The 24,108-nt window shown below is 50.8% G+C and overlaps 1 protein-coding gene and 1 long non-coding RNA gene across 2 annotated transcripts; one reads left to right on the forward strand and one right to left on the reverse strand.

Annotated features, from left to right (window-relative positions):
* Positions 1-7,103: 7,103 nt before the first annotated feature.
* CA7 (carbonic anhydrase 7) lies at positions 7,104-16,022 on the forward strand. Its single transcript, XM_045814991.2, has 7 exons — positions 7,104-7,269; positions 9,855-10,052; positions 12,799-12,917; positions 13,652-13,747; positions 13,850-13,912; positions 14,445-14,600; positions 15,257-16,022. Exons 1-7 carry the CDS (start codon positions 7,230-7,232, stop codon positions 15,377-15,379), a joined length of 795 nt encoding a protein of 264 aa, XP_045670947.1. The 5' UTR covers positions 7,104-7,229; the 3' UTR covers positions 15,380-16,022.
* A 160-nt stretch (positions 16,023-16,182) lies between these two features.
* On the reverse strand, positions 16,183-19,801 carry LOC123803476 (uncharacterized). The gene is made up of 3 exons (XR_006782895.1): positions 18,878-19,801; positions 17,607-17,837; positions 16,183-16,279 (listed from the first exon to the last, which is right to left on the reverse strand). It is a non-coding gene; the product is annotated as an uncharacterized LOC123803476 (long non-coding RNA).
* Between the last annotated feature and the right edge of the window lie 4,307 nt (positions 19,802-24,108).

The raw sequence follows: 24,108 nt of genomic DNA on the forward strand, positions 1-24,108 counted from the left end.
CAGAACCCGGACCGAGGCGGTTCTTTTCCTACTGCATCCCTACTGGTCTACCAGTCTGTGACTTTGTACGTGCGGTAATCGTGGGGCACTGAGGCTCTGGAATCCGGCAGATTTGGTTTTAAACCACTTACTATTTATGAAATCTGCCCTTAACCTCTCAAATCCTCTGTTTGTTCATCTGTGCAGTGGGGATAAATGGGTCTCCATCACCCGCTCCTATTAGCCTGAAGTGAGATTTTGAATACACACAGAGCCAGACTCACAAAAAATCCTGTGTGGATAATACCTTTCATTATTATGGTCATTATTGTTCACTCATTTCTTCTATCGTCTCATGCAACAAGCCCACGCGAGGTCCTGTTTCAAACCACAAAGTTAGCGCTCCCAGCTCGGATACAAAGACAAATAAGTCCACGGCCCTGTTCTTGAGAAGTTCACAGTCTCCAGAGGGGAGAGGGACAGTAAGTAAGGACAATGTGGCCCTCCTATAAATAGAGGGAAGCTGGGGTCCAGAAAGGTGCACAGAGGAACTCTACCCTCTCCCCTTCTTCCCTCTCCAGGAATGTTTCACATCCTATTGGCGAGGAAGCATGTTTTAAGCAGAAGGAACAGCAGGTGTCATTCCTGGGAGGCAAGCAGGCCTGGTAGGATGGAGGGTCTAAAGGAAGTTTGGTGGGCTGGGGAGTTAGGTGAAGGGTAGGACATGGTCAGAGGAGGCTTGAGAGACAGCAGAGTCAGAGGGGCTAGGTTGTGAGGCCCTTGAGTATAAAAAGCAAGAAGGAATGTAAAGCCCTCTACTTTCTGTAAAGAGCCACTTTTCAGGAAGAGGATGGTTCCCCTGTGGGGGTGGGTGCCAAGGAAGAGAGTTACCCCAAGAGAAAGTGGGAGAGACTAGAAGCCAGAAGAGCAGCAGGGAGAGAAATGAGGATTCTCTCCCTTCTCTCTCCCAGACCCTACAGGTACCTTCAGGTTAATAATTGCCTGAAATAAGATGAAAGTGAGCACAGATCCCTGCCCCCAAGGCACCCTGGGATGCGGATTGGAGGAGGGACAGTTTGATGGTAATGATGCAGTGAGATGATGGATGCAATTCCCCTGGGTGCTGTCCCCAGGATCAGGGAGGGGCACACCCTCTTATAACTTCCCTGGTCCCTACCCAGCACCCATGGAATACAATTGATGGGAAACAAAGGCATGAGGCTCTCCCAGCACATCATGTGCTTATGCTGTTATATTTCCTTCTCCAGTGGGACAGGTGAAATATAAGGGATGATAAAATACACCCAGGGAATGTGAGAAGGTCAAAAGGCAACAGGTGAGAGTTCACTGCTTAGCTTCTCATGCTCTGTGCAGTCATGGACTGCATGAAAGAAAACACATCCCAAATTTGGTGGGGGAAATCATAATGCCTATGAAGAAATGTATGAATTTGACAAAGGTTTGTGTTAGTGGTGTCTGTAAAAAGATACCGCACAGCATTAGTTTCCTAGAACTGCTGTAACAAATTACCACAAACTAGGTGCCTTAAAACTATAGGTATGTAGGGGCACCTGGCTGGCTCAGTCGGTAGAGCATGCAACTCTTGATCTCGGGGTTGTGAGTTCGAGCCCCACGTTGGGTGCAGAGATTACTTAAAAATAAAATTCGTAAGTAAAAAAATCTTATTTTTTTTATTTTTTTAAAGATTTTTATTTATTTATTTGACAGACATAGAGACAGCCAGCGAGAGAGGGAACACAAGCAGGGGGAGTGGGAGAGGAAGAAACAGGCTGATAGCAGAGGAGCCTGATGTGGGGCTCGATCCCATAATGCCGGGATCACGCCCTGAGCTGAAGGCAGACGCTTTAACCGCTGTGCCACCCAGGCGCCCCGTAAGAAAAAAAATCTTATATTAAAAAAAAAAACTACAGAAATGTATTATCTCACATTAAAGCTCAAAGTCTGAAATCAAAGTGTGGGCAGTATGTTCCCTCTGCAGCCTGAAGGGAAGACTCCTCAGCCTTTCTAGCTTCTGGCGGTTGGCTGCCAATATTCGGCTTACAGCTGCAACACTTCAATCTCCGCTTCCATCATCACATGGTATTCTCCTCTCACGTCTCTGTCTGGATCTCTTCTCATAAAGACACCAGTCACATGGGATCAGGACTCACGCTAAGGACCTTATCTTAACTTGATCTCATCTGCAAAAACCCTATTTCCAAATACTATCACATTCACAGGTTCTAGAGGTTAGGACTTAAGCAACTTTGTGTGTGTGTTGGGGGGAAGGGAACCAATTCAACCCATAATAGCGTGCGTAGGTGCCTGTGCTGGATGTGTGGAAGTTGGTCAGACACAAACCTTGCCACCTGAGAACTGAGGGCCCACTGAGAACTTTTTCCTATTATGGAGGGCAGAGAATAAGACTAGGTATCAAGCTAGGAAACCATGGCCTCATTCAATGAAGCCATTGGTTTTCAAAGTGTGGTCCTGGACCAGCAGCATCATCATCACCTCGGAACATGTTAGGAATGCAAATTCTAAGGCCCCATCCCAGACAGACTGAATCAGAAGCTCTGGGGGTGAGGCCGAGGGAATTGTTTTAACAAGCCCTCCAGGTGATTCTGATGCACACTCAAGTTTAATAACCACTGACCTAGGGGTGCCTGGGTGGCTCAGTCAGTTAAACATCTGCCTTTGGCTCAGGTCATGATCCCAGGGTCCTAAGATCGAGCCCCGCATCGGACTCCTTGCTCAGCAGAGAGCCTGCGTCTCTCTCTGCCTCTGCTCTTCCCCCTGTTTGTGAGCTTGCGTGCTCAATCTCTCTGTCAAATAAAAAAAATCTAGAAACAAAAAAATTACTGACCTAGCCCAACTCCCCACTGAATAAAACAAGTAGGAAAACGGCCCCGTAACCACAATAGTACCCCCATTTACTAAGCACTATCTTCCAGGCAGGCACTTGCCATGCATCACCTCACTTTGTGTTCACCCAATGCAATAGATACTGTTGCTCACCCCATTTCATTGACAAGAGAGCACAGGCCTGGAGAGGTGAGTACAATTCCAAAGCCTCACAGCTATTAAAAGGTGGTACAAGGATTAGCAACAAACACCCCAAAAGATCTGGCCAGATCTATTATTTTACCCATCCTGGTCGGTCTTGGCTGGGGGAGACTGGATCTTTGGGCTCCCAGGCAGTTTGGGGCTAGCTCTGCCCTGGGAGAGCTTACAATGTGTTGGAAACCAGCCAGAAAGAATGAGTCACAGCCCAGGACACTCTCACTGGCCTCTACCACTATCTCTCCCTTCCTGTCCTTGCCTATCTTAGCCCTTCTCAACCTGGTGCTCTTTGGCCAATTTCTTGTCTTTCTTGCTTACCTCTCACCTGAGGCAGGTATGGCTCTATAATGTTCACCGTTGTATCACCCATGCCTGGCCCAGAATATGGCATCAGTAAGTCTTCAATAAATGCATATTGAATGAAAGAATAAATTTTGGAAACTACTTCCACCATACTTCCTCATTTTCAAATCCCTTACTGGCAATATGTATCTCATCAGATTTGGTAATTCCACATTTAGCAATTTGTCCCAAGGAAATCATCAGACACACACGCACAGATGTATAAATAAGGATGTTCACTGTAGTGCTGTTTACAATAGTGAAAACTGGTACTAATCTATACATTAGAGCACTGTGCAGTTAAGTGTCAAGCTCTCCAAGGCTGATCGAGCAGGGAAATGCTTACCATAGGGCATTAGGTGAAAAAAACTGGTCACAAAGCTATATATATATGATTCTGATTGTTTTTTTCCAGCACTAATAATACATATCTAAAAAGCCTGGCAGTTGGTCATGTTAAAATGTTAACAGTGTTGGTTCTTAGGTAGTAATATGACCAGTGGTTTTAATTTTCTTCTCTGTGTTTTTCGGATTCTTCCAAGTTTTCTACAATGACTAGGTGTCACTATTATAATTGCAAAAGGAATGTTTGGGGTTCTAAATGTGCCCAAAAAGCTAAGGAAAAGGGGAAAGAACACAGGTTCTAGGGTCTGAGGAGTACATCCTTGACACCAGGAGTCCCACAGACATTGTGTTACTTGACCATCCTATTAGTCTTCTAGACTCTCTATTCCCATTTTATACATGAGAAGACAGGTTCAGAGAGGTAAAGTAACTTGCCCCAGGTTCCACAGCCAGGTATGCTGGAAGCCATGTCAGGGCTCATTTCATCCCACTGTTTGCACACATATATATACATACTTGGAGTGGAAAAGTTTTTAAAAAATACAGAAAGCTATCATTTTACTTTTAGAGTCTCCAGACCACAGGGCTTCTGGGCCTGGCCTGTGGGCCCTGTGCATAACATACGGTGACAGAGTCATATACAATACATAGGACTCTACTTGTTGGAACAGCATTGGACGTCTGTTGTCTCAACCAATACTCACAGGATCCCCATGAGGTGGGCCGGGCAGGGACAATCCCCTCATCACCTTGTAGAGCAAAGACATTGTACCTTTGAAAGAGGAAGTGCAATCTGGTCAAGGTCACTTGATGAATGAGATATGGCTGTGTAAGCTGTTCCTGCCCTCCTCCCTCAGCCATTCATCATACCCTTGTACCACCCACCCCCTCCCCATGCTCCCCCTCCCTCGTAAACAGTGAAATCCTAATGCCAGTGAGACCAAGGAGTAAATTTCAGGGCAGTGGAATCAATTCATTTTTAAAGACAGCACATAATTAAGACGGGAGGCGCCTGAATGGGAGTATAGGCTTTCCCAAGTTGACCTGAATGGGCTGCTGGGGTAACGGGGGCTTCACCTGAAATGGGCAGAAATGGGCAGAGTGCATTGGCTCTTCTCACCTGCCTGAGTGCCCATCACTCCGGAACCAGGAGAAAATTGCTGAAGACAGCATGCAGGAAGGAAAGAATTAGATCAACTTATATTTGGTTGTTAAAGAGGTAATAGTTTCTTCTAGAGAGTACAAAGGAGTAAGCATAGTGTCCCTCCCACCCCAATTCCACACCTTCCCCCACCCTTCCTGTCTCCCAGTCTCCTTCCGGGAGGCAAACACTCTCCCAAGCTTCTCTTAAGTCCTTCCAGAGAAAGTCTTGCATATATGCAAATGACAATCAAATTTAAAATCCACTTCCTCCCCCTCTCCGTGCTTTTAGACATGTCAAATAAGGGACTCAGCAGCACTGGATTTTTATCTTTGCTCTGTCACTCGCTATGTTCCCTAATCAACTTCTCTAAGCCTTACTTTCCTCATTTGTAAAAAAGGGGCAAAAATCCACCTAAGGTTGCTGTGCGGATGAAATTGGATGCAAAACTATATGAGTAATTCCAACTTTTTAATTAAATACTACAAATAAATATTGACTAGGCCTGGGTCACTCTGAAGAGGTGGATCAATGAACTAGATACATTTGACCCCCTCCCTAGACCCTGAGAGTGTTGCCACTCCCCCAGGAGAAGAGTGGCTGCCTCATCTGGCACTGAGCAAGCTTTTTTGTCTTCTTGGTCCAAGGATGACAGTTCTGGCTTAGACCTGGGGTCTTGACAACATTGCATTCTCTGTCACATGCTGATTTGGGGGGCCCCATCCCCTGAATCTCTATCATGAGTCTCTTGCCCCTGCCTGACAGTCATATTTCTAGTAAGGGCACCTTCCAGCTCCTGGGTCAGAGAAGGGCATCTAGGCAGGGCTGGGAAGTCACTGACTGACCTTGACCCAGCCAACCAGTTGTCAATTAATCTCCACAACTCTAACTTGTGGAACTGAGGTTCAGGGACTAGAAGAGGGAAACTGAGATAACCACAGAGATGTAGGGGAGTCAGGCAGACAAGATGGCAGATTCCTTCACAAGGTCAGCCCAGAGCAGGGCCTGAAATAGTCTGCTCTGGTCAAGGTCAAATGGCCCTTCACCTCCTGTCGGGGAGAGGTCCCTGGGTCGGATCATTTGTCTGTCCTTCCATCCACCCATTTATTTGTCTTCCCAAAACTGTCTGCTGAGGCCTAGTCAGAGACAAGGCCTATCCTTGGCACAAGGCCACATCCTAAGATGAATCAGATTGGGCAGCCTGAAGCCAGTGGGTGGAAGACAGAGGATGCACCAGGGAGGAGGGCACAGCAAGGACCAAGGCTTGCAGGTGGGAAAATGTTGGGCCAAGGCAGGCAGTGAGGTCAAGTACAGGGTGGAGGGCCTGAGTTCCCAGCAGGTGTGCCAAAGGTCAGGAAGAGGCAAGAAGAGGAAGGACAAACATTGGACTGTAGAGGGACAGGCAAAGAGTCCTGCAGGGAAGGAGGAAGCAATGGAGAGAAGAAGAGGGTGGGAGGCAGGGTCTTAGGCTTGGTTCTGTGAGGGAGCCAGCTCTTGACCATCTGTCCTCATGCCCACTGGATGCTACTTCCTCCCCATTCCCTCTTTGGGGCCAGGGGTTTGGATTTCAAGTCCTGTCCTCTCTCCTACCCCAGGCTCCTAGACCCCCATAACCACAAGACCCCTGCCCCCAGCACCAAAGAGAAGTGGTAAAGAGCACAGTGTCTAGAGTGAGACCATCTAGGCGTGAATCCCTTGCACGCTGCGCAGATCATTTTATCTCTCTAGGCTTCAACCCTGTCTCTGTGAAAGAGGGCTCCTGGAAGTACCACTCAATGTCTAGGGTAGCTGAGAGAGTTAGATGCCAGGAAGGACCCAAAGCTTGGCCCAGCACCTGCCATAGCGTCTGGCTCCAATTCTAGACACCTGATGGTCAATGCACTTTGCAGTTTAGAGGGGATTCTCCAATCCCAGAGGACTCAGGACCCAGAATGCAGGTCCCCAGTAATGGGATTTGAGGCTCCGGGACAAGCCCCGGGGTGGGATGGGATGTGGAGAAACCAGGGCAGTTCTCTGCACAGTACAGTTTGGAGCCTGTACAAGTGAAAAGGGGGGAGAGTCGTCCCGCGGGGGCGGGGGAGGGGAGAAGGGGAGTAGGGAGAGAGCTTTAGGTTCCCTGACCCCCCCACCTGGACTCAACTCTGGGGTTCAACTGGCCTGCTGGCAGGCAGGGGCGGGGCACCGCCGGCCTCTTTAGCCCTGCTGGGGGTTGGGGGGGCGGGTCCCCCGGGAACTGCTCCTCCCGCGCGCCGCAGCTTTAAGAGGCTGCTCGGCGGTAGCGAGCGGGGCCGGAGCCGCAGCCGGAGCCAGCGGAACTCAGCGGAACAGGCAGGTGCACGGCTGCGGGGACAGCAGCGGCATGACCGGCCACCACGGCTGGGGCTACGGCCAGAACGACGGTAGGTACAGACCCCGCCGGCCCCGACCCTCTGGATCCAACCCCCGACCCTCGAGCCCAGTCGGATTTCCCGGACCCGCAAGCCCCCCACCCTCCGGGCCGGACGGGTACCCCCATCTGGTCCAGTCCCCAGAACCCAGGCCACCTGCCCGGCCCGAGCCCTGGCTCCCCGGCTCCTTGGCCAAAGTCCGCGCTGTGACCCGGCCGGCCCCGCCGCCAGCGAGCCACCCGGCGGCTGAGACCGCGTCCTGCCGCCTCCTCCGCGCAGCCCCTGACTGCCGTGCTGGCCCAGACCTGGGCCCCGACACTCACTCACCGGTGGCGGGCACTGGGGGCGGAGGTGGCCCTGGGCAGCGGGGGGCGGTCGGGGCGGAGCGCTGTGCGCGGGTGTCTGTGCGGGGAGCGCGCACGGCGTGTGTGCGGGGACCTCCCGGGAGCCGGGCTCTACTGGACAAGGGCGCGGTGTCCCCGGGAGAGTTTCCCCGCGGAAGTGTCCGAGCTTTTTTGTCGCCAGGTATGTGAGGGAAGGGAGATTTTGGGGTGCACGCGTGTGTCTGGGTGTCTACATCAAGCAGGGTGTCTGAGCACGTCCTGGTGTGAAGCGTGGGAGCGCGTGGCCCACATCAGCCTCCTACCTGGGAAAATAGCTCCCTGATCCTGCCTCAGTTTCCTCAGGATGCAGAGGAAGGGAGAAGAGGCAGAGGTGAGAGCCAGATGGCTTGAATATGGGTCCGGGGCAGGTCAGTTACCTTTTGGGCTATTTTTTACCAAGCTGGGGTGGGGGTGTGGGGTAAGGGCTCCCCCCTTTCTGTCAGGTGAACAATAAGGACCCAAGATCCATGTTGCCAGAGGAAACCCCAAGCAGGGTAGGTGGATGTAGGGAGACAGGGAAGTGCTGGTGAAAGGAACCCTCCTCATCTCCCCTTTTTTAGGGAGAGACTCACTCTTTGAGGCATTGGGGGGGGGGGATCCTGGGCTAGTCTCAGGGTTAGGAGGTTGCAGTGGGACAGAGGGAGCTAGGGAGGTGCTGTGATGTGTCTGGCTCCCTCTGGGACACAGGAGCATACTTTGGAGGGGAGCCCCCCAGATCTGGCCATGAAAAAGCTAGAGACATTCAGAAAAAGGCAACAGAGACCAGCAGAGCTGGAGAGAGAGGCAGAGAAGGGGCAGGTTGGCAGAACCCATAGATCATCTTCCCTCCAGCACCTGCTCTGAACTAGCTCTGGGTGCTTCCTCCAGAGTCAGAGGCCCCTGACTATATCCTTCTGCTAGTCCTGCCCACCAGCTCTGAGCAAACAGTATCCTATATGGCCTGCCCCATGGGCCTGTCACCCTCAGGCCACTGCCCCTCACCCAGCCAGACTTGGGTCATTCAATCCAGGGGCAACGAGGGAGGGAAGGATGGAGGATAGAGGTGCGGGCATGCTGCATGCTCGCAGGACTTCAAAAATAACCCAGTGGGTCTGGGCCACGATTCTGAGTCATCCATTGGGGACACAGCTCTGTCGGCACCTGCTGCTGTTTTCTCAGGAAAACTTAAGAAGCCAAAAACGGGGAGAAGCACCAGCCGGCAATAGCTCTAAAAATAGGTTGCATCTCAGGATGTTCCCCAGGGAGATGCCGAGCCTCTCGGCTGCAGATGGAGCCTCTGGGAGGCAGGTGGTGGGCGCTCGTGGGTGTGCACGCAGGTGTGTGTGTGTATGTGCTTGCACGAGCATGTGTTTTGCTGTAGTCTTTTATTGCAGACCTGGTTTTGCAACAGGGGGTGTTTGTGTATGATGGTGTATATGCGTGTGTCAGGTGTAGTGGGCAGGACCGTGTGTGTGTTTGTACACGTGTATGTGGCTGGACCCGGCCACTCTGGGCCTGATGAACCCAGAAAACTGTGCACATATGTGTGCACACATGAAAATCTCTACAGATCTGTAGGCATATGCCAGGGGAGAGCAACTGGGGCTGCCCATGCACATGATGTATGTCTCTACCTGCATCCAAGTTTGTGTGTGTGTGTGTGTCTGTGTGTGTGTGTCTGTGTGTGTGTGTCTGTGTGTGTACACGAATGGTCCTCAGTTCTCTCATCTATGAAACGGGGATCACACTGGTTTCTGCTTCACAATGTGGTTGAGGAGCAAGCGCATGTCACAGAGCCAAAGCTAAGATGACTTTGGCTTTTGTTATTGTTATCACAAACACCAACACGAACAACGTGCTCAAGGTGTGGGAAGTAGGCCAGATGCCTGGTAGGGTCAGGTCAGGGTCTTCAGAGGCCTGAGGCCCTCTGTGAGCATGTACTGGGAGTTGGGGAGGAGTCACTGCCTAGAGCCACCCCTGGGCTTGTGGCTATATTGTGCTGCCTTCCATGAATTACCTCTCTGGGCCTCCTATCATCTCTGGGAGGAGTTTTCATGAGGCCATTTTGCAGAAAGGAAATGGAGGCAGAGAGGGATGTGGCAGAGCTGGGACTGGAGCTCCAAAGCAGGGGCTGACATCTGAGGGGATACTGGGATACCATCCCCCAGGGGCGTCCTCGGCCTGCAGCCCAGAGATCCAGGCCAGCCCGAGCCCTTGCCCTCTCCCCACCTGCAGGCCCCTCACAGTGGCACAAGCTGTATCCCATTGCCCAGGGAGACCGCCAGTCACCAATCAATATTGTGTCCAGCCAGGCTGTGTACTCGCCCAGCCTGAAGCCACTGGAGCTTTCCTATGAGGCCTGCATATCCCTCAGCATCGCCAACAATGGGCACTCTGTCCAGGTGGACTTCAATGACAGTGATGACCGAACTGGTAAGTGGCCCTTGCCAGAGGCTGGCCCCCCTCCCACTGGGGTCCTCACCCTGCGTGGGGCAGGCTCAGGAAGGGCAGGACGCTGTGGTGGGGAAGGAAGGCACCACCTCTCACCAGCTAAGAAGCCTTGGGCTGAGCCTCAGTCTCCTTATGCATACAATGGCAGCAATAAGACCCTCTTTTCCTCTCTGGAGTCATAGAGAGGAAAAGTGAAAAACTGAAGTGATGTTTGTAGTGCTGGCATACAGCAGATGCTCAAGAAATGTGAATTCCCTTCCTTCTCTTCCATTTACTATGTTAGGTCAGATTTGTTTTCACTCCAGGCCCTGTCACTGACCTGCTGTGTGGCCTAAGGCCAAACCCTCCTCCCTGTGTGATCTGGCCAAGCCCAGAGAGAGAAGGGAGCTAAAGTGTTCTGTGTGCCAGGTCCTTTGCTAAGGTCTTAGGCGGCTCTTTTATTCCTCTAAAGAACCCACCTCTAAGATGGGCAAGCAGAGACTCAATGAGTGGGGGAGTGCCAAAATCAGCCTGGTCCAACTCCAAAGGTCTTGTCTCCAGCCACAACCTCAAGATTCCAACCAGCTTGGGCCGGAGAAAGACCAGCAAGAACTTATGACATCTGTTTACCCTAGGTTGAGAGTCCAGATTCTTTCATAATAAATTCCTAGGCAGAAGCCTCAGGAGTGCTCCTCAGTGAAGAGATTTTATCCCTATGAACAGGCCTATGAGGGGTAGAGTAGAGCAAGGAGGGAAGCTGCTGGAGTTTCTTGTGTAAGGAAGTAACTTGTATTCTGCCCCTCTCCACCTCTCCCCACATACACAATGAAAGCACACAAGGGAACTTAAGTTTCAAGCAGAAAATCAAAAAGGAGAGAAGAGGAGGGAAGCCAGAGAAGAGTAATCTTCGTTGCTTAGCCCTGAGTTCCCTAGTAGGCTAGGAAAAAAGGGAAAGAGGACCAGCTATAGTTCTTGTTGCAGAAGGGAAGAAATCTAGCAGATCCTCAGAAGAGAGACAACACTTCCTAGTACTGAATTTTTAATAAAGCCTCTCACCCAGAGCTTTGGGGAGTGACATGGGGCTCTTGACGACCCTAAGTGACAGTTTATAAAGGAGTAGTTTTCATAGGACTGTACCTTCTAACAGCCTTCAGAAGGCATTGAGGGTTCAATTCAGACCTCAGTAGCTTAGTGAAGGCCATTGTTGTCAGGAAGTGGGGAGGGAGTCCAAGGGGTCACGCCTCTGGATCACTGATCCAGTGGCTTACTTTGAGGCCTGGCTGGGGCTCCCTCTCCTACCAGAATACCCAGGCTTAAGGGGGCAGGGAGTCAGCAGAAAGAGAGTGGGCTTTGGAGTGAGACCGTTGGGGCTCTGCCACTCACCAGCTGTGTGACTTTGGGCAGGACACCTGCTTTTCCAAGCCTCAGCCATACATCTGTCCAACAGGGGTAATAATATGTTCCTCTCAAGGACACTATGGGGGAGAGTGCTGAATACACGGTGAGTGCACAGTGAATGATAGTATGTTCTAGAGTCAGGACAGAGGGAGAGGGCTAAAGGTGCCAAGCTCAAGGGGTTAGGTAGGGAATTTACTCCCTGAAAGACCATACCACAGCATCCCAGGTGGGGCATGCTCTGAGGGAGCTCAGCCTGCAGGCCCTGCTGCTCCTGCTTCCCCAGAACTGGACAGCCTGATCGGGCCCCTGTCATGGCCACCCTCCCAGATTCCATTTGTCAACCCTCCAGCAATGCTATGGACAGACCCTGCTTCTCAGATAAGGCCAGGGAGCAAGGAAGGGCCTTTGGACTCTTCGGTCATTCTCCTCTTCATAGGCCCACAAGGGGCAAGGCCCTGCCCTGGTCACCCATCCTGGAGGGGCCTCAGAGTGGAACTGCCTAGGACTGTCACCTCATCCAGGGGCTCACATTCAGGCCTCACTGGGGCTCCCTCTACTGCCAGATCCCTTTCACCTGGAAATTCAATCAGTCCCAGGAGGCCTTGTGCATGGCCCCAGTTCACCAGGTATCAGGGTGAGAAAGTCACAAAACCAGCACAAGTAGGGACCTCCCAAGAGGCCACGGGAGATGGCCTGGGCCTGGCCATCAGAGTATGGACCTGCATGAGCTGGTTTCTGGACAACACCAGGTCCTGAGACCGCTCAAGATTCTGGGGAGACAGTGTGATCTGGTGAGTAAGGGCTGGGGCTCTGGACTTACAAAGGAGATACAGGCTTATATCCTAGCTCAGTGCCTTTCTGTGTGACCTTAGGCAAACGCCTTGCCCTTTCTGTGCCTCATTTTCCTCCATTATAAGATAGAGAAAACAATAGGTTCTGTCCCTCATGACTTCTATTAGGCTTCTAGAAGGACCAAACAAAAGAATCCTTCCAACCTAGCCCTGGGTCAGGGATCCAGACACGAGAGGCCTCTTGTTAGTGGTAATGGGGGCATGGGAGACAAGGTCCCAGCTTCCATGCAAAAGTGGGTGGGAAGGGGGAGGACGGCCAAGTGAACTGGTGTACTCTATCACTACCTCTGCCACCTGCAGGTGGCCAAGATTTCCACCCTGGCCCTGTTAAGGGCCCAGGGGACTAGGTGAGGAAGGACCCAAGCCTAGTTAGCCCAATGAATTTTCCAAACGAAACCTTTTTCCCCCTCCTGGACACTGGCCTGGTCCTGGCACCACCACCTGCTGGGCCGTGTGGGATCTTTCACATCAATTACTACACACCCCACTTCTTCCTGCAGTGGTGACTGGGGGGCCCTTGGATGGGCCGTACCGGCTCAAGCAGTTCCATTTCCACTGGGGCAAGAAGCACAGTGTGGGCTCAGAGCACACGGTAGATGGCAAGTCATTCCCCAGCGAGGTAAGGGCCCTCTATCTAAATCCCTTTACTGTTTGGGGAAGGACAGGAGAGTCAGGGACTTGATGGGTGCCTGGTGTGGGATTCTGGAAAGGGTGAGGAGGAGCACCCAGGGGGTTTGGGAGAAACACCTTCCACCTCCCCCCAGGGCAGGGTCTTCCACCTGAACTCTGCCCACGGATATCCTGGTCTGTGTGTCCAGAAGCTAACAGCCCTTTAAGGACTGAGCCTGGCATTCAAGGCCCCACACGTAGTGGCTTTGCCTGGCCTCATCTTTTCCTGACCTCTCCCTGTATTGGCCGGCGTGTGATGAATCTCCTGTCCACACCCAGCTCTTTCCAACCTCCAGGCTTTCGCCTCTGCTATTCGCTCTGCCTGGGGTACCTTTCCCCTGGGCTCCATCTGATAACCCTCTACCTATTCTTCAAATTCAGCTGCAGGTACCGCCTCCTCCAAGATGTGTCTACTTCACAGTTCACTGAGGGCAGGGCCTGAGCTAGATTCCTCTTTGGGTCACCTGGGGCTCAGGAGAGTGTTGGGCCCAGAGCAGTGCGGATGCTATCTGCGACCACTGGAGGCTCCACTGGGGGCTCTTCTGGGCCCTCCCAGAGGCCTGGGAAGTTTAACAGCCTTACCCCTCTTGCAGAGGGGCCAGGAGTCCAGCGGGAGTGAGGGAAGCCTGGCTCTGAGCGCCCATGGCCCCTTGGAGGCGCTAAGCACTGGCCTTGCCCCTATAGCTGCACCTTGTTCATTGGAACGCCAAGAAATACAGCACGTTTGGGGAGGCAGCCTCAGCACCTGATGGCCTGGCTGTGGTTGGGGTCTTCTTGGAGGTAAGGGGTGGTTACTGGGGCCAAGAGGGCACGGGAAGCCTAGCACTGCCCCTCATTTCAAACATGGTGGGTGCTGGGCTCACACTACCCTTTCACTGACAGACAGGGGATGAGCACCCCAGCATGAACCGTCTGACAGATGCGCTCTACATGGTTCGGTTTAAGGTGAGACCGGGGCTCCATACCCCTGACCCACAGCAGCCTGGAGGGAGGGAGGGAGGAAGAGGCTGGAGCAGAGAGTGTGCCCAACCACTGCTCTGATCTGACAGCAAACCCCCGCTGAGATGAAGGGTACAGGTTAGCAGCTACAGTGCCCTGCAAATAACTCCTCTTCACTGGAGTCAGTGGCCGCATGGAATGCCCAGCACACCACCTGGTTGGGTACAGGATTGGTAAGATGCTTGTGGTGTCAATGGCCATCCTACAGGCAGCTAAGGGCAGTTGAAGGAAATGGCAGAGAGAGAACACGGAGACCAGAGAGCTCTAGGAGCCACAGCTTTTACATACCAGCAAACAGGTGGACAGGGCCCAGGCCGGACTGGAAGACAGCATCTGGTATCACAGACCTATGCCCACATTTGCATCATTGGGCCAAGGAGAAGCCTAAATCCCGCTGACAGGAAAGAGCGGGGAGGATGCTGGTCTGGTCCTAGCAGCAGGTCTGTGCTGATTCCTGGGTTTGCCTGCCCTGCCCCAGGGAACCAGGGCCCAGTTCAGCTGCTTCAACCCCAAGTGCCTCCTGCCTGCCAGCCGGCACTACTGGACCTACCCGGGCTCCCTGACGACACCCCCACTGAGCGAGAGTGTCACCTGGATCGTGCTCCGGGAACCTATCAGCATCTCTGAGAGGCAGGTGAGTTCTTTCAGAGTACCGGGTGGGATGGGAGGATATGGCACTCAGGGCCCATCTCAGGGAGTGCGACTCTCCCAACAAGCAAGCTACAGCTTATGGTCCCATCATCAAGGCTCCCATCTTTTGCCAATAAATATTTAGATTCTTTTTTTTTTTTTAAGTAGGCTCCATGCCCAATGTGGGGTTTGAACTCATGACCCTGAGATCAAGAGTTAGATGCTCTATGGACTGAGCCAGCCAGGCGCTTGCCCCCCTGCCCACCTTTTTTTTTTAACATTTAGATTCTTGGTTGGGAGTTCGCTTGGTTGTTAGTCATTAGGACCTAACCACAGGCTGAGAGGGGAGATCCCTGGAGCCTAGGACCACCCCTATTGTGTTAGAATCTTAATCCTGCATTTGTTGATAAGTGATAGCTAGATGGAATTGGAACTGGAGCTAGGTGGAACAGGGTCCAGGTTCAGAGGCCTTTTAGTGGTTGAATAACTGAGCTCAGGATCCCAAAGAGAGAATGAGTGGGGAGGAGTAGGGACAGGACCTAGGAGCAAGAGGAGGGAGAGGTGGAGCTCATTGGCAAGGTATGCCAGACGCTGTGTCTGGGATCAGAGAGGACCACAGCACCCCCATTCTGCCCTGAGTATCTCTTCCGCCTTCTCAAGATGGAAAAGTTCCGGAGCCTGCTTTTCACCTCAGAGGATGATGAGAGGATCCACATGGTGAACAACTTCCGGCCGCCACAGCCACTGAAGGGCCGTGTGGTCAAGGCCTCTTTCCGGGCTTGAGCCACCCGCCTGCCCAGCCGGCCACTAGAGCACCATTTTCCCAAGGGCTTCCACGTCAGCAGACACCAAACCATCCGAGGCTCCCTGCCTGGGGGGTACTGTGGACCCCTCCTTCAGCTGGCTTGTTCCTTGGCCACCCTGGAGGATTCTTGATGGGACCCTCAAGTCAGGGGACACCCTTCAGCTGGGGACAGGAAGGACAGGCACCGAGCATGGTCCAAGCCTGAGGCTGCCTCTGCTCTCCAAGACCCAAAGGCCCCTGGGAATCTCCTCCTGTCTTCTCCACTGGCAGTGGCAGTAGCCCCACCCTGAGCTCACACTGTGACAGACGAGACCGAGCTCTCTCGGGCAGGCAACTGGCATTGCCAGAAAGACTCAAGCAATAATTAGAGGTGGGCAGGGCTGCCCTCTCAGCGTTACCTCTTCTGCAGGCCTCCGCCATGCACGCACCTCACTGCCGGGCCATTAAAATCAGCACCCAGCCTGCTGGAGATGACATGGCCTTTTCCCTCCAGCCACCTGCTGCCATGGGCAGACACTGGCTACAGCTTCTGTAGTATCTTCCCTCATCACCACCCAGCCACCAAAGCCACCTACATGACAATCCATCCATGCAATGATTAATAAACTCATGAATTCATGCAACAAATGCCCACTGAGTGCCTGTGCTATATCAAGGACGGTTCTAGGCGTCGGGGGAACTGACAGTGGTAAGTCAAGCAGAGTATGCGGGGAGGGACAAGGGAACTGAGCGGGTGAGGGTTATATAGAGGGCAGGGCAGGGGCCATGGGAGCAGAGGCCTACCTCATCTGGTGAAGAAAATGAAATTCCAGCCAGTATTCCAAGGCAGAGAGAAGGGGCCAGCAAGTTTGAAGTCAAGGGGAAGCAGGTGTGCAAGCCTAAAGACGAGAGAACACCCAGAGTGTAGAGTTAGGAAAGCTGCCTCTGAAGGCGGGCCAAGGGCCAGGGGGAGATGTCTGACTCTCTCCTTAGGATCTCCTTAGGATTCACCCCCATTTTACAGACGAGGATGATTAGGCTGAGGGAAGGTAAGTAGGCAAGTGGTAGAGTGGGATTTGAACCTGGACCTATCCCGTAACTCTCCTGCTCTATGCCAGAGCAACTGGGTCCAAGGGAGGGAGGGAGGGGAAGGCATGGCTGCGGCCGCGTGGAGCTGGAACAACAGGCCGACGCCTTTGGCCATGCCAGGAACCTTGGCCAGCCCCTCCCCGGGATGGTGGCACGACCGGCTTGACACCACAGAGGACTTGAGAAATGGGAGCTGGTTTTATAGTAATTATCCCAAGCCTGCCAAGAATCCTCACCCATTAAATCCTTCCCCTTAATTCGTTTTTTTTTTAATTTAAAACTATTTTTAAATCAAAAATGGCCTCCTTATAATCACAGCCCAAGATTTGACCCTTTTACATTTGAATGGGATGCCCCAGCAGGATCCCAAATGCTCCACCAATCCTGGCCTCAAGGGACCAAGGACTGTGACCTCAAGGGACCAAGGACTGTGACCCAAATCGTTACCCAGAGCAAGACTGCCTCCTGGGCCTGATGCAGGGCACATTTGGAGCACTCAAGACAAGATGGGCTCTGTTTATTCCCAAGATCCCAGAGAGCTACCCCCTGGCAGCCAGGATGGCCCTCGAAAAGATCTGGGCTGGTGGCCCAGACCAGTGGCCACAGCATGCTGAATATGTGCCCAGGCTAGGGGCATAATCTTCCCTCCAACCTGGAGGAGCCAGGCCCTGAGTCTCAGAGCATCTCTTCTCCGGGCCTCAGGAGATGGGCTGGCTGTAAAGACCTGGCCCCCTTGAGTTCCGTCTGCAGAGGACCTGCTCCCAACCTTGTAGTTACCTCTACAGCTGCTACCTCTGCAGAGGCCTGAGGGGTCCCCATAGGGCTAGCCAGGGACGCCCATCTGCTAAAGTGCTCATCCGAAAGGAGAGTGGCCTATGGCCTGAGCAAAGGTTGGGGATATGGACAGAAATGGGTCTGAGATGAAGGTTGCCAGGTAAGCCAAGAGCACCGCTGTCAGAGTTGATGTCTGGGAGGGTGCCTCACTGATATCCAAGCTGAGAGGTCCTGGAGCAGGATGGAGGCTTTGACTGCAGCTAGGGCTGGCCTGAGGATGGGGTCAGACAACAGCATCTGCCCAGCTGGGACACCTTGGGAGCCCCCCATGTCCATGGGTCACAACATCAACTCTGAACTCACCCTCGAAGGCAGAATCAACTGCTGGTTGGTCACAATTCTGAGAGAAGTGGGAAATGTGATTCTGGAGCTTGGAAGGTTCTGGTATTTGTCCTGCAGCCAGAGGCAGGGCCTGAGGCATGCATCCCTTTCGGAGCCTTTTCTGCTCACAAACTTAGGGCGGATGCACCGGGGCCCTCACACCTGGGTGTTGCACCACATGTCACTCAAGTCCTCAGAAGCTTGTGTTCTCCTCTGTAAAACGGAAATGGTATAACGTGAGTCACATATGTAATTCAAAATTTTCTCGTAGCTCTATTTTAAAAGGTAAAAGAGGGGGCGCTCAGGTGGCTCAGTCAGTAGAGCATATGACTCTTGATGTAGGGGTTGTGAGTTCAAGCCCCATGTTGGGCATAGAGATTTAAGTAAATAAACTTAAAAAAAGAAAGAGAAGAAATATTAGTAAATAATAAAAAGAAGTAAGTGTATTTAATTTGAATAATATATTTTATTTAACTTAATTATGTCCAAAGTAATTATCATTTCAACATGTCATCCGTGTAAAAAAATTAACAAGACATTTTACATTGTATTTTATGCTACGTTTTTAAAATCCAGTGTGTAAATTACACTTATAGTATATCTTGATTCATAGTAGCTGCATTTCAAGTGCCTAAGAGCACATGTGGCCAGTGGCTACCATATTGGATAACATAGCCCAAAACGGATGTTTCCCTTCGCAGGGCCATCTGCTAGCAAGGTGTCCAAATAGGCCCTCTGGCTGGGCTGGTAGCCAGGCAAGGTGGTGGCAGGAATGAGTCAGATCTGCTCCAAGCCTCTGTCCTCCAAAAGGGCAATTTCAGAACATTTGATGCCAAATTGGCTCCCTCTGTCAGGGCCTTGCACCTCCAGGAAACCTTCACCCTAGCTGGCCCTGCCCCAGGTCACTCTGCAGGACCTTTGCTGTTCTTCCGGGAGAAAGGCCAAGACCCTCAGCAAGGAACTGACTGCAAGAGACCATCAAGAGTGGGGGAAGGTGGTAGTGTCCCCGAGAAGGGTCCTGGCTTGGTTGAGGAGACTTGATTAGTCTGAGAGGGCTTCCTGGAAGAGGGGTCCAAAGTCTAAATAGTTGGCACCCCAGCAGAGGCACAGAAGCCTCAGCAGCAGTGAATATTTACCAGACCGAGAGGAAAGCCTGGCTATCACCCAGCATGCATCAACAAAGAGGAGATGTGTGGCTGGAGACACAGGGCTCCCCAGACTCTGGAGGCCTCAAACGCCAGGGAAAAGTCTACCTTTATATCCAGGTGGCGTGAGGAGCTGCTGGAGATCTGGAGCAAGAGCTGAGGGCCTCCCAGATTGGAAGAAGAGGACTTTCTCTGAGGCTCAGAAAGCACTAGGCATCATTTGGCCTGACTCCACCTTCCAACACAGGCTCAAGTGCAAATTCTGGCAGGTACAATTCATCAGGCCCTCCTGCTGCCCCTCCTCGGCCCTGCAGAATGGACTCACGCCTGGGCCCTGGCAGTTCTTGGCTTGGCAGTATGTGAGTCTAATCTAAATCCCTTCAGCTGCAATTCAAATGTTTTTGTCTTCAGAGGCATGGGAGGGTGAGCAGGTGGCTCTTTAGTCCCACTGAGTTGCTCTCTTGGGCCAGGCATTGCAGGAAAGGTACGGGAACACAGGGCTATAGGGTCACCTGGGCTCCCAGGGGTCCCTCAGGTTTTCAGGAAAGAGCTCTTCCTCCTCTCTCAGCTCCTGCTGTGAGTGGCAACTCCTCGGTTGCTCTGGGCATGGTGTCTCCAGAGGGCACACTGTCCTGTCTCTCCAGTTACCCAGGCCTCCCCAGGGAACTGGGAAGCAGGTCCTTGCTGCTGCTGCTGCTACCGCTCCCGAGTATTCAAGAGTAGAGTTTGGAATTTCTTCAGCCCGAGGAAGCCACAGTAGGAATCAATAAGCAGCCCAGGGAATCCCAGAGTATCCACACCAAAAGAATTCCTGTTCTGACCCCACCAGCCATACAGGTAGAACAACTGAGGCCCAAAGACAGAACGGAGTCTGCCGAAGTGAGTTGGTGGGAGAGCTAGGATTTATCACTCTTGGTCCAAGGCTCTTCATTCCTTGGGAGAGTACACAGCAGAAAGACCCCTACACAGAATAACTCCGTGCTTGCCTGTCATGGAGCCCGGCATCTTGCCATTTGAGCTTCAGTGCTCAGTTGACATGGTCGCCTGATGAAATGCAGGTGCCTCTGGGAGGCAGTAACACCCTCTGGGGGAATGGTTTAATCATTTCCTTTTCAGTCTGTCCTGTGAGCTCTTCTCTGCATCTTGGTTCCACATCTGTACAATGTGTCAGTGGGAGGGCCGAGGAGTCTAAGGTAGGACTTGAGGGAGGAGAGAAAGCAGATTTCCCAGAAATAGAGCCAAGCTGTGGCCGAACTGGGGGCCAGATTACAGCTCTGGATCTCAGGATGTGGGTCACCCCCTGTGCCCCTAAACTACAAGGGACCAAGGTGCTGGGCCCAAACCGTCAGGGACAGATGAACCGGAAGAGTCTCCCAAGCCCCCCAGACCTTTGCCCATCAGTGTGACAGGACATTACCTGAGCTGAATTTCCAGCCAGCCCGGGTAATGGGGGCTCAGAGCTGGATTGAAATGGTTTACAGGAAGTAAAGACATTCTGTGTGTTTCACATACCCAAGTCCATGAACTATGACCCATACAACAACGACATCTGTACTTTAGAAGTCAGTGCTTGGAAATGATTTCTCTCCTAGGACAGCAGAACTCTAATGGTTTAATTTCAGGCAGAGGCAGGTGAGCTGAAAAGATGTTTTGGGGGCAGCCAAGCCTTTGAAGCCCTGGCCCCAGCACTAAATCTAGAAGCCTGTGGTTTCTGGGGGCAGTAGAGGGGACGTGGAGGGGAGCTCCTCCCCCCTGTTGCAGCTTGGGTCTACTAGGTGCAGAGCTGCTCACATGGGCCCTATGACCCCAGGTTGGGGGTGGGGGAGCCCTGCATCAACCGGGCTACTTTAGCTGGTGCCAGTGGTGGCTCCAGCAACTCCTGGGGGCTCAGATCAGGGCAGCAGGAGCCAGCTCTACAGTCTTTGGGGCGCCTGTCTCAATCTCAGTGCCCTCTGAGATCAGAGGTCATGATGAGGGAAGAAAGTCAGGTGTCTGGCAGCAGGCAAGCCACCAACCTCAGCCAACTTTCCTAAGCCCATACCGTAAGCTGAGATCCCTAGAGATGGAACCTCAGTGCCTGTGGCCCACAAGACTTGGCCATGTCAAGAAATGTCAGGCTTGGGATTATTCTTTTTCTGCCCCTCTCCACACTGACACCCAGGAAAACTGGGGTTGCAGCCATGGGAACAGAGATAGGAATGGCCAATGTTTAGGGATCTGCTAGCAGACCCAGAAACCCTTACCCCAAAACCTTTTTATTTTAGCAGACTTTAGAAAAGTTAAAAAAAATAATACAGTGAATATACTGTAGAGTGGTCACCAGACCCCCCATTTTGTCACATTTGCTTTCTCTCTCTCTTCCTCTCTCTCCATATGTATACATTTTTCCAGTGCATTTCCTAAAAATGAGGGCATTCTGTTATGTAACCACAGTATAAGAATCAAAAACAGGAAATTAACATTGTTACATTCCTATTATCTCATCAACATGCCTTATTCATATTTTGCCAGTTGTCCCAATGTCTTTTGTAACAACAATGACAAAAACTCCCAGACCATGTCCTAGATCATGTACTGCATTCAGTTGTCCAGTCCCCTTAGTGTTCTCTTCCCTAGACATTTCCTCCATCTGTCTTTGCCTTTCTTTTTTTTTTTTATAATGATTTTTTATTATATTATGTTAGTCACCATACAGTACATCCCCGGTTTTCGATGTAAGGCTCGATGATTCATTAGTTGTGTATAACACCCAGTGCACCATGCAGTATGTGCCCTCCTTACTACCCATCACCGGCCTATCCCATTCCCCCACCCCCCTCCCCTGTCTTTGCCTTTCATGACACTGAAATGGTCAGAGAGTACAGGCCAGTTAGTAGCAGGATGTCCCTCAGTTGGGTTTGTCAGATGTTTCCTCAAGGAGACTCGGGTTATTTGCTTTTCATAGTCTGAACACACCTATGGAACCAGCATCCAGATCAGCAAAAGTATGTTTCCAGCACTCCCAAAACACCCATGTCTTCATCAAGTTCCTACCTCCCAAAAGTAATCACCATCTTGACCTCCAATAGCATAAATTACATTTGTCTGGTTTTGAACTTCAAATGAAATCATTCATTTCAGAAACCTTCCTAGTTTCTGGCTTTTTGGCTCATACTATGTTTCTGAGATTCCCAGAGCCGACTTTTTTTTAGAGCCTACTTTTTATAATAATAAATGCAATATAATAATATAATATAATATAACATAATATAATATAATAATAAATGCAAATAAATAAGCCTTCAATGAAAAGCAAAGAAAATACAATTTACCTACATGCCTGATTTCAAAAAATCACTTAAATGCCTTAGTTGTAATATAAAGAGCAGCCCTTTATATTACATGTTTATTTATACAAATAACATAATTTTCAATAAAGTAATGCATGTATCAGAATGTAAATGCTAGCTCACAAGGATGTGATGAGGTCTTTTGAGGCTTGTGCCCATATACAGAAGCCTTGTAACATGGCATCTACAAATTCATTCCAAGCAGAAGGACATGAGTATTGTAGCCATCACGGTGTGATTTTCCTAGATGGTGAACAACTCCTGTACTTTTTAGAACAGACATGAAAATATCCCATCTACTCATTGATTTGAAAAATGCATTTATCCACTATACAATATTTTATAAGTCATCATATTTTAACTCATAGGAAGTGAAATTTTGTCTCTCAAGATTATGAACAGAACAATGCACAAATTAGGGGCGCCTGGATGGCTCAGTCGTTAAGCGTCTGCCTTCGGCTCAGGGCGTGATCCTGGTGTTCTGGGATCGAGCCCCACATCAGGTTCCTCTGCTGGAAGCATGCTTCTTCCTCTCCCACTCCCCCTGCTTGTGTTCCCTCTCTCGCTGGCTGTCTCTCTCTCTGTCTAATAAATAAATAAAATCTTAAAAAAAAAACAATGCACAAATTAGGCATAATTGGCAAAATTCCAAGTAACATAAAATACAATAATTCATTATATATTAAAACTGTGCAGGGACGCCTGGGTGGCACAGCAGTTAAGCGTCTGCCTTCGGCTCAGGGCGTGATCCCGGCGTTATGGGATCGAGCCCCACATCAGGCTCCTCCGCTATGAGCCTGCTTCTTCCTCTCCCACTCCCCTGCTTGTGTTCCCTCTCTCGCTGGCTGTCTCTATCTCTGTCAAATAAATAAATAAAAATCTTTAAAAAAAAAACTGTGCAATCATCACTCTGTGTTTCCAAATAAAATGGAACCAGGTCATACGGAGTGAATAAGTCACGGGGATAAAACAGAATATAGGGAATATGACAATAGCTAAATCGTGGAAGGAGCCGAGATGCCCTGCAACAGATGACTGGATTAAGAAGTTGTGGTCCATATATACAATGGAATATTACTCAGCAATCAGAAAGAATGAGTTCTCAACATTTGCTACAACATGGACGGCACTGGAGGAGATAATGCTTAGTGAAATAAGTCAAGCAGAGAAAGACAACTATCATATGATTTCTCTCATCTATGGAACATAAGAACTAGAATGATCAGTAGGGGAAGAAAGGGATAAAGAAAGGGGGGGTAATCAGAAGGGGGAATGAAACATGAGAGAATAGGGACTATGAGAAACAAACTGAGGGCTACAGAGGGGAGGGGGGTGGGGGAATGGGATAGACCGGTGATGGGTAGTAAGGAGGGCACGTATTGCATGGTGCACTGGGTGTTATACACAACTAATGAATCATCGAGCCTTACATCGAAAACCGGGGATGTACTGTATGGTGACTAACATAATATAATAAAAAATCATTATTAATAAAAAAAAAAGAATATAGGGAATATGGTCAATGGTATTGTAGTGTGATATGATATGTAATAGTATAATATGATGACAGATGGGTCTACTCTTATGGTAAGCATAGCGTAATGTAGGAATTTGTCCACTCTGCTGGACACTTAAAGCTAATGTAACATCGCATATCAACTATACTGCAATTTAAAAAAATAATTGGAAAAAAGGAAAAAGGTTGTAGGCTCCAATGAAGATAAACTGATTTTTCCCCTGTCTGAACATCCAGGTGAGACACTGGAAGGTAGGGCAGGACTCAGACAAGTCTTTGCTGTGTGAAACTGCCCTGTGGGACTTCTAGCACCTCTAACAACCCCGAATGCCTGGAATCTGCCCAACCATGTGACAGGTGCCCCCCAGATGCCCTAAATGCTCTCTGAGGTGGACCCACAAGTCTAGGGGACAAAAGAGGAGGCCATCTGGAGGTCAAAGAACCACAGGGAGAGGCACCTGAGTAGGAAACAGGGTAGAGGGTTAGGCATGGCC

This window comes from Ursus americanus, chromosome 21, assembly GCF_024610735.1.
Source record: "Ursus americanus isolate L20-20 chromosome 21, mUrsAme1.1.p, whole genome shotgun sequence".
NCBI classification, from domain to species: domain Eukaryota; kingdom Metazoa; phylum Chordata; class Mammalia; order Carnivora; family Ursidae; genus Ursus; species Ursus americanus.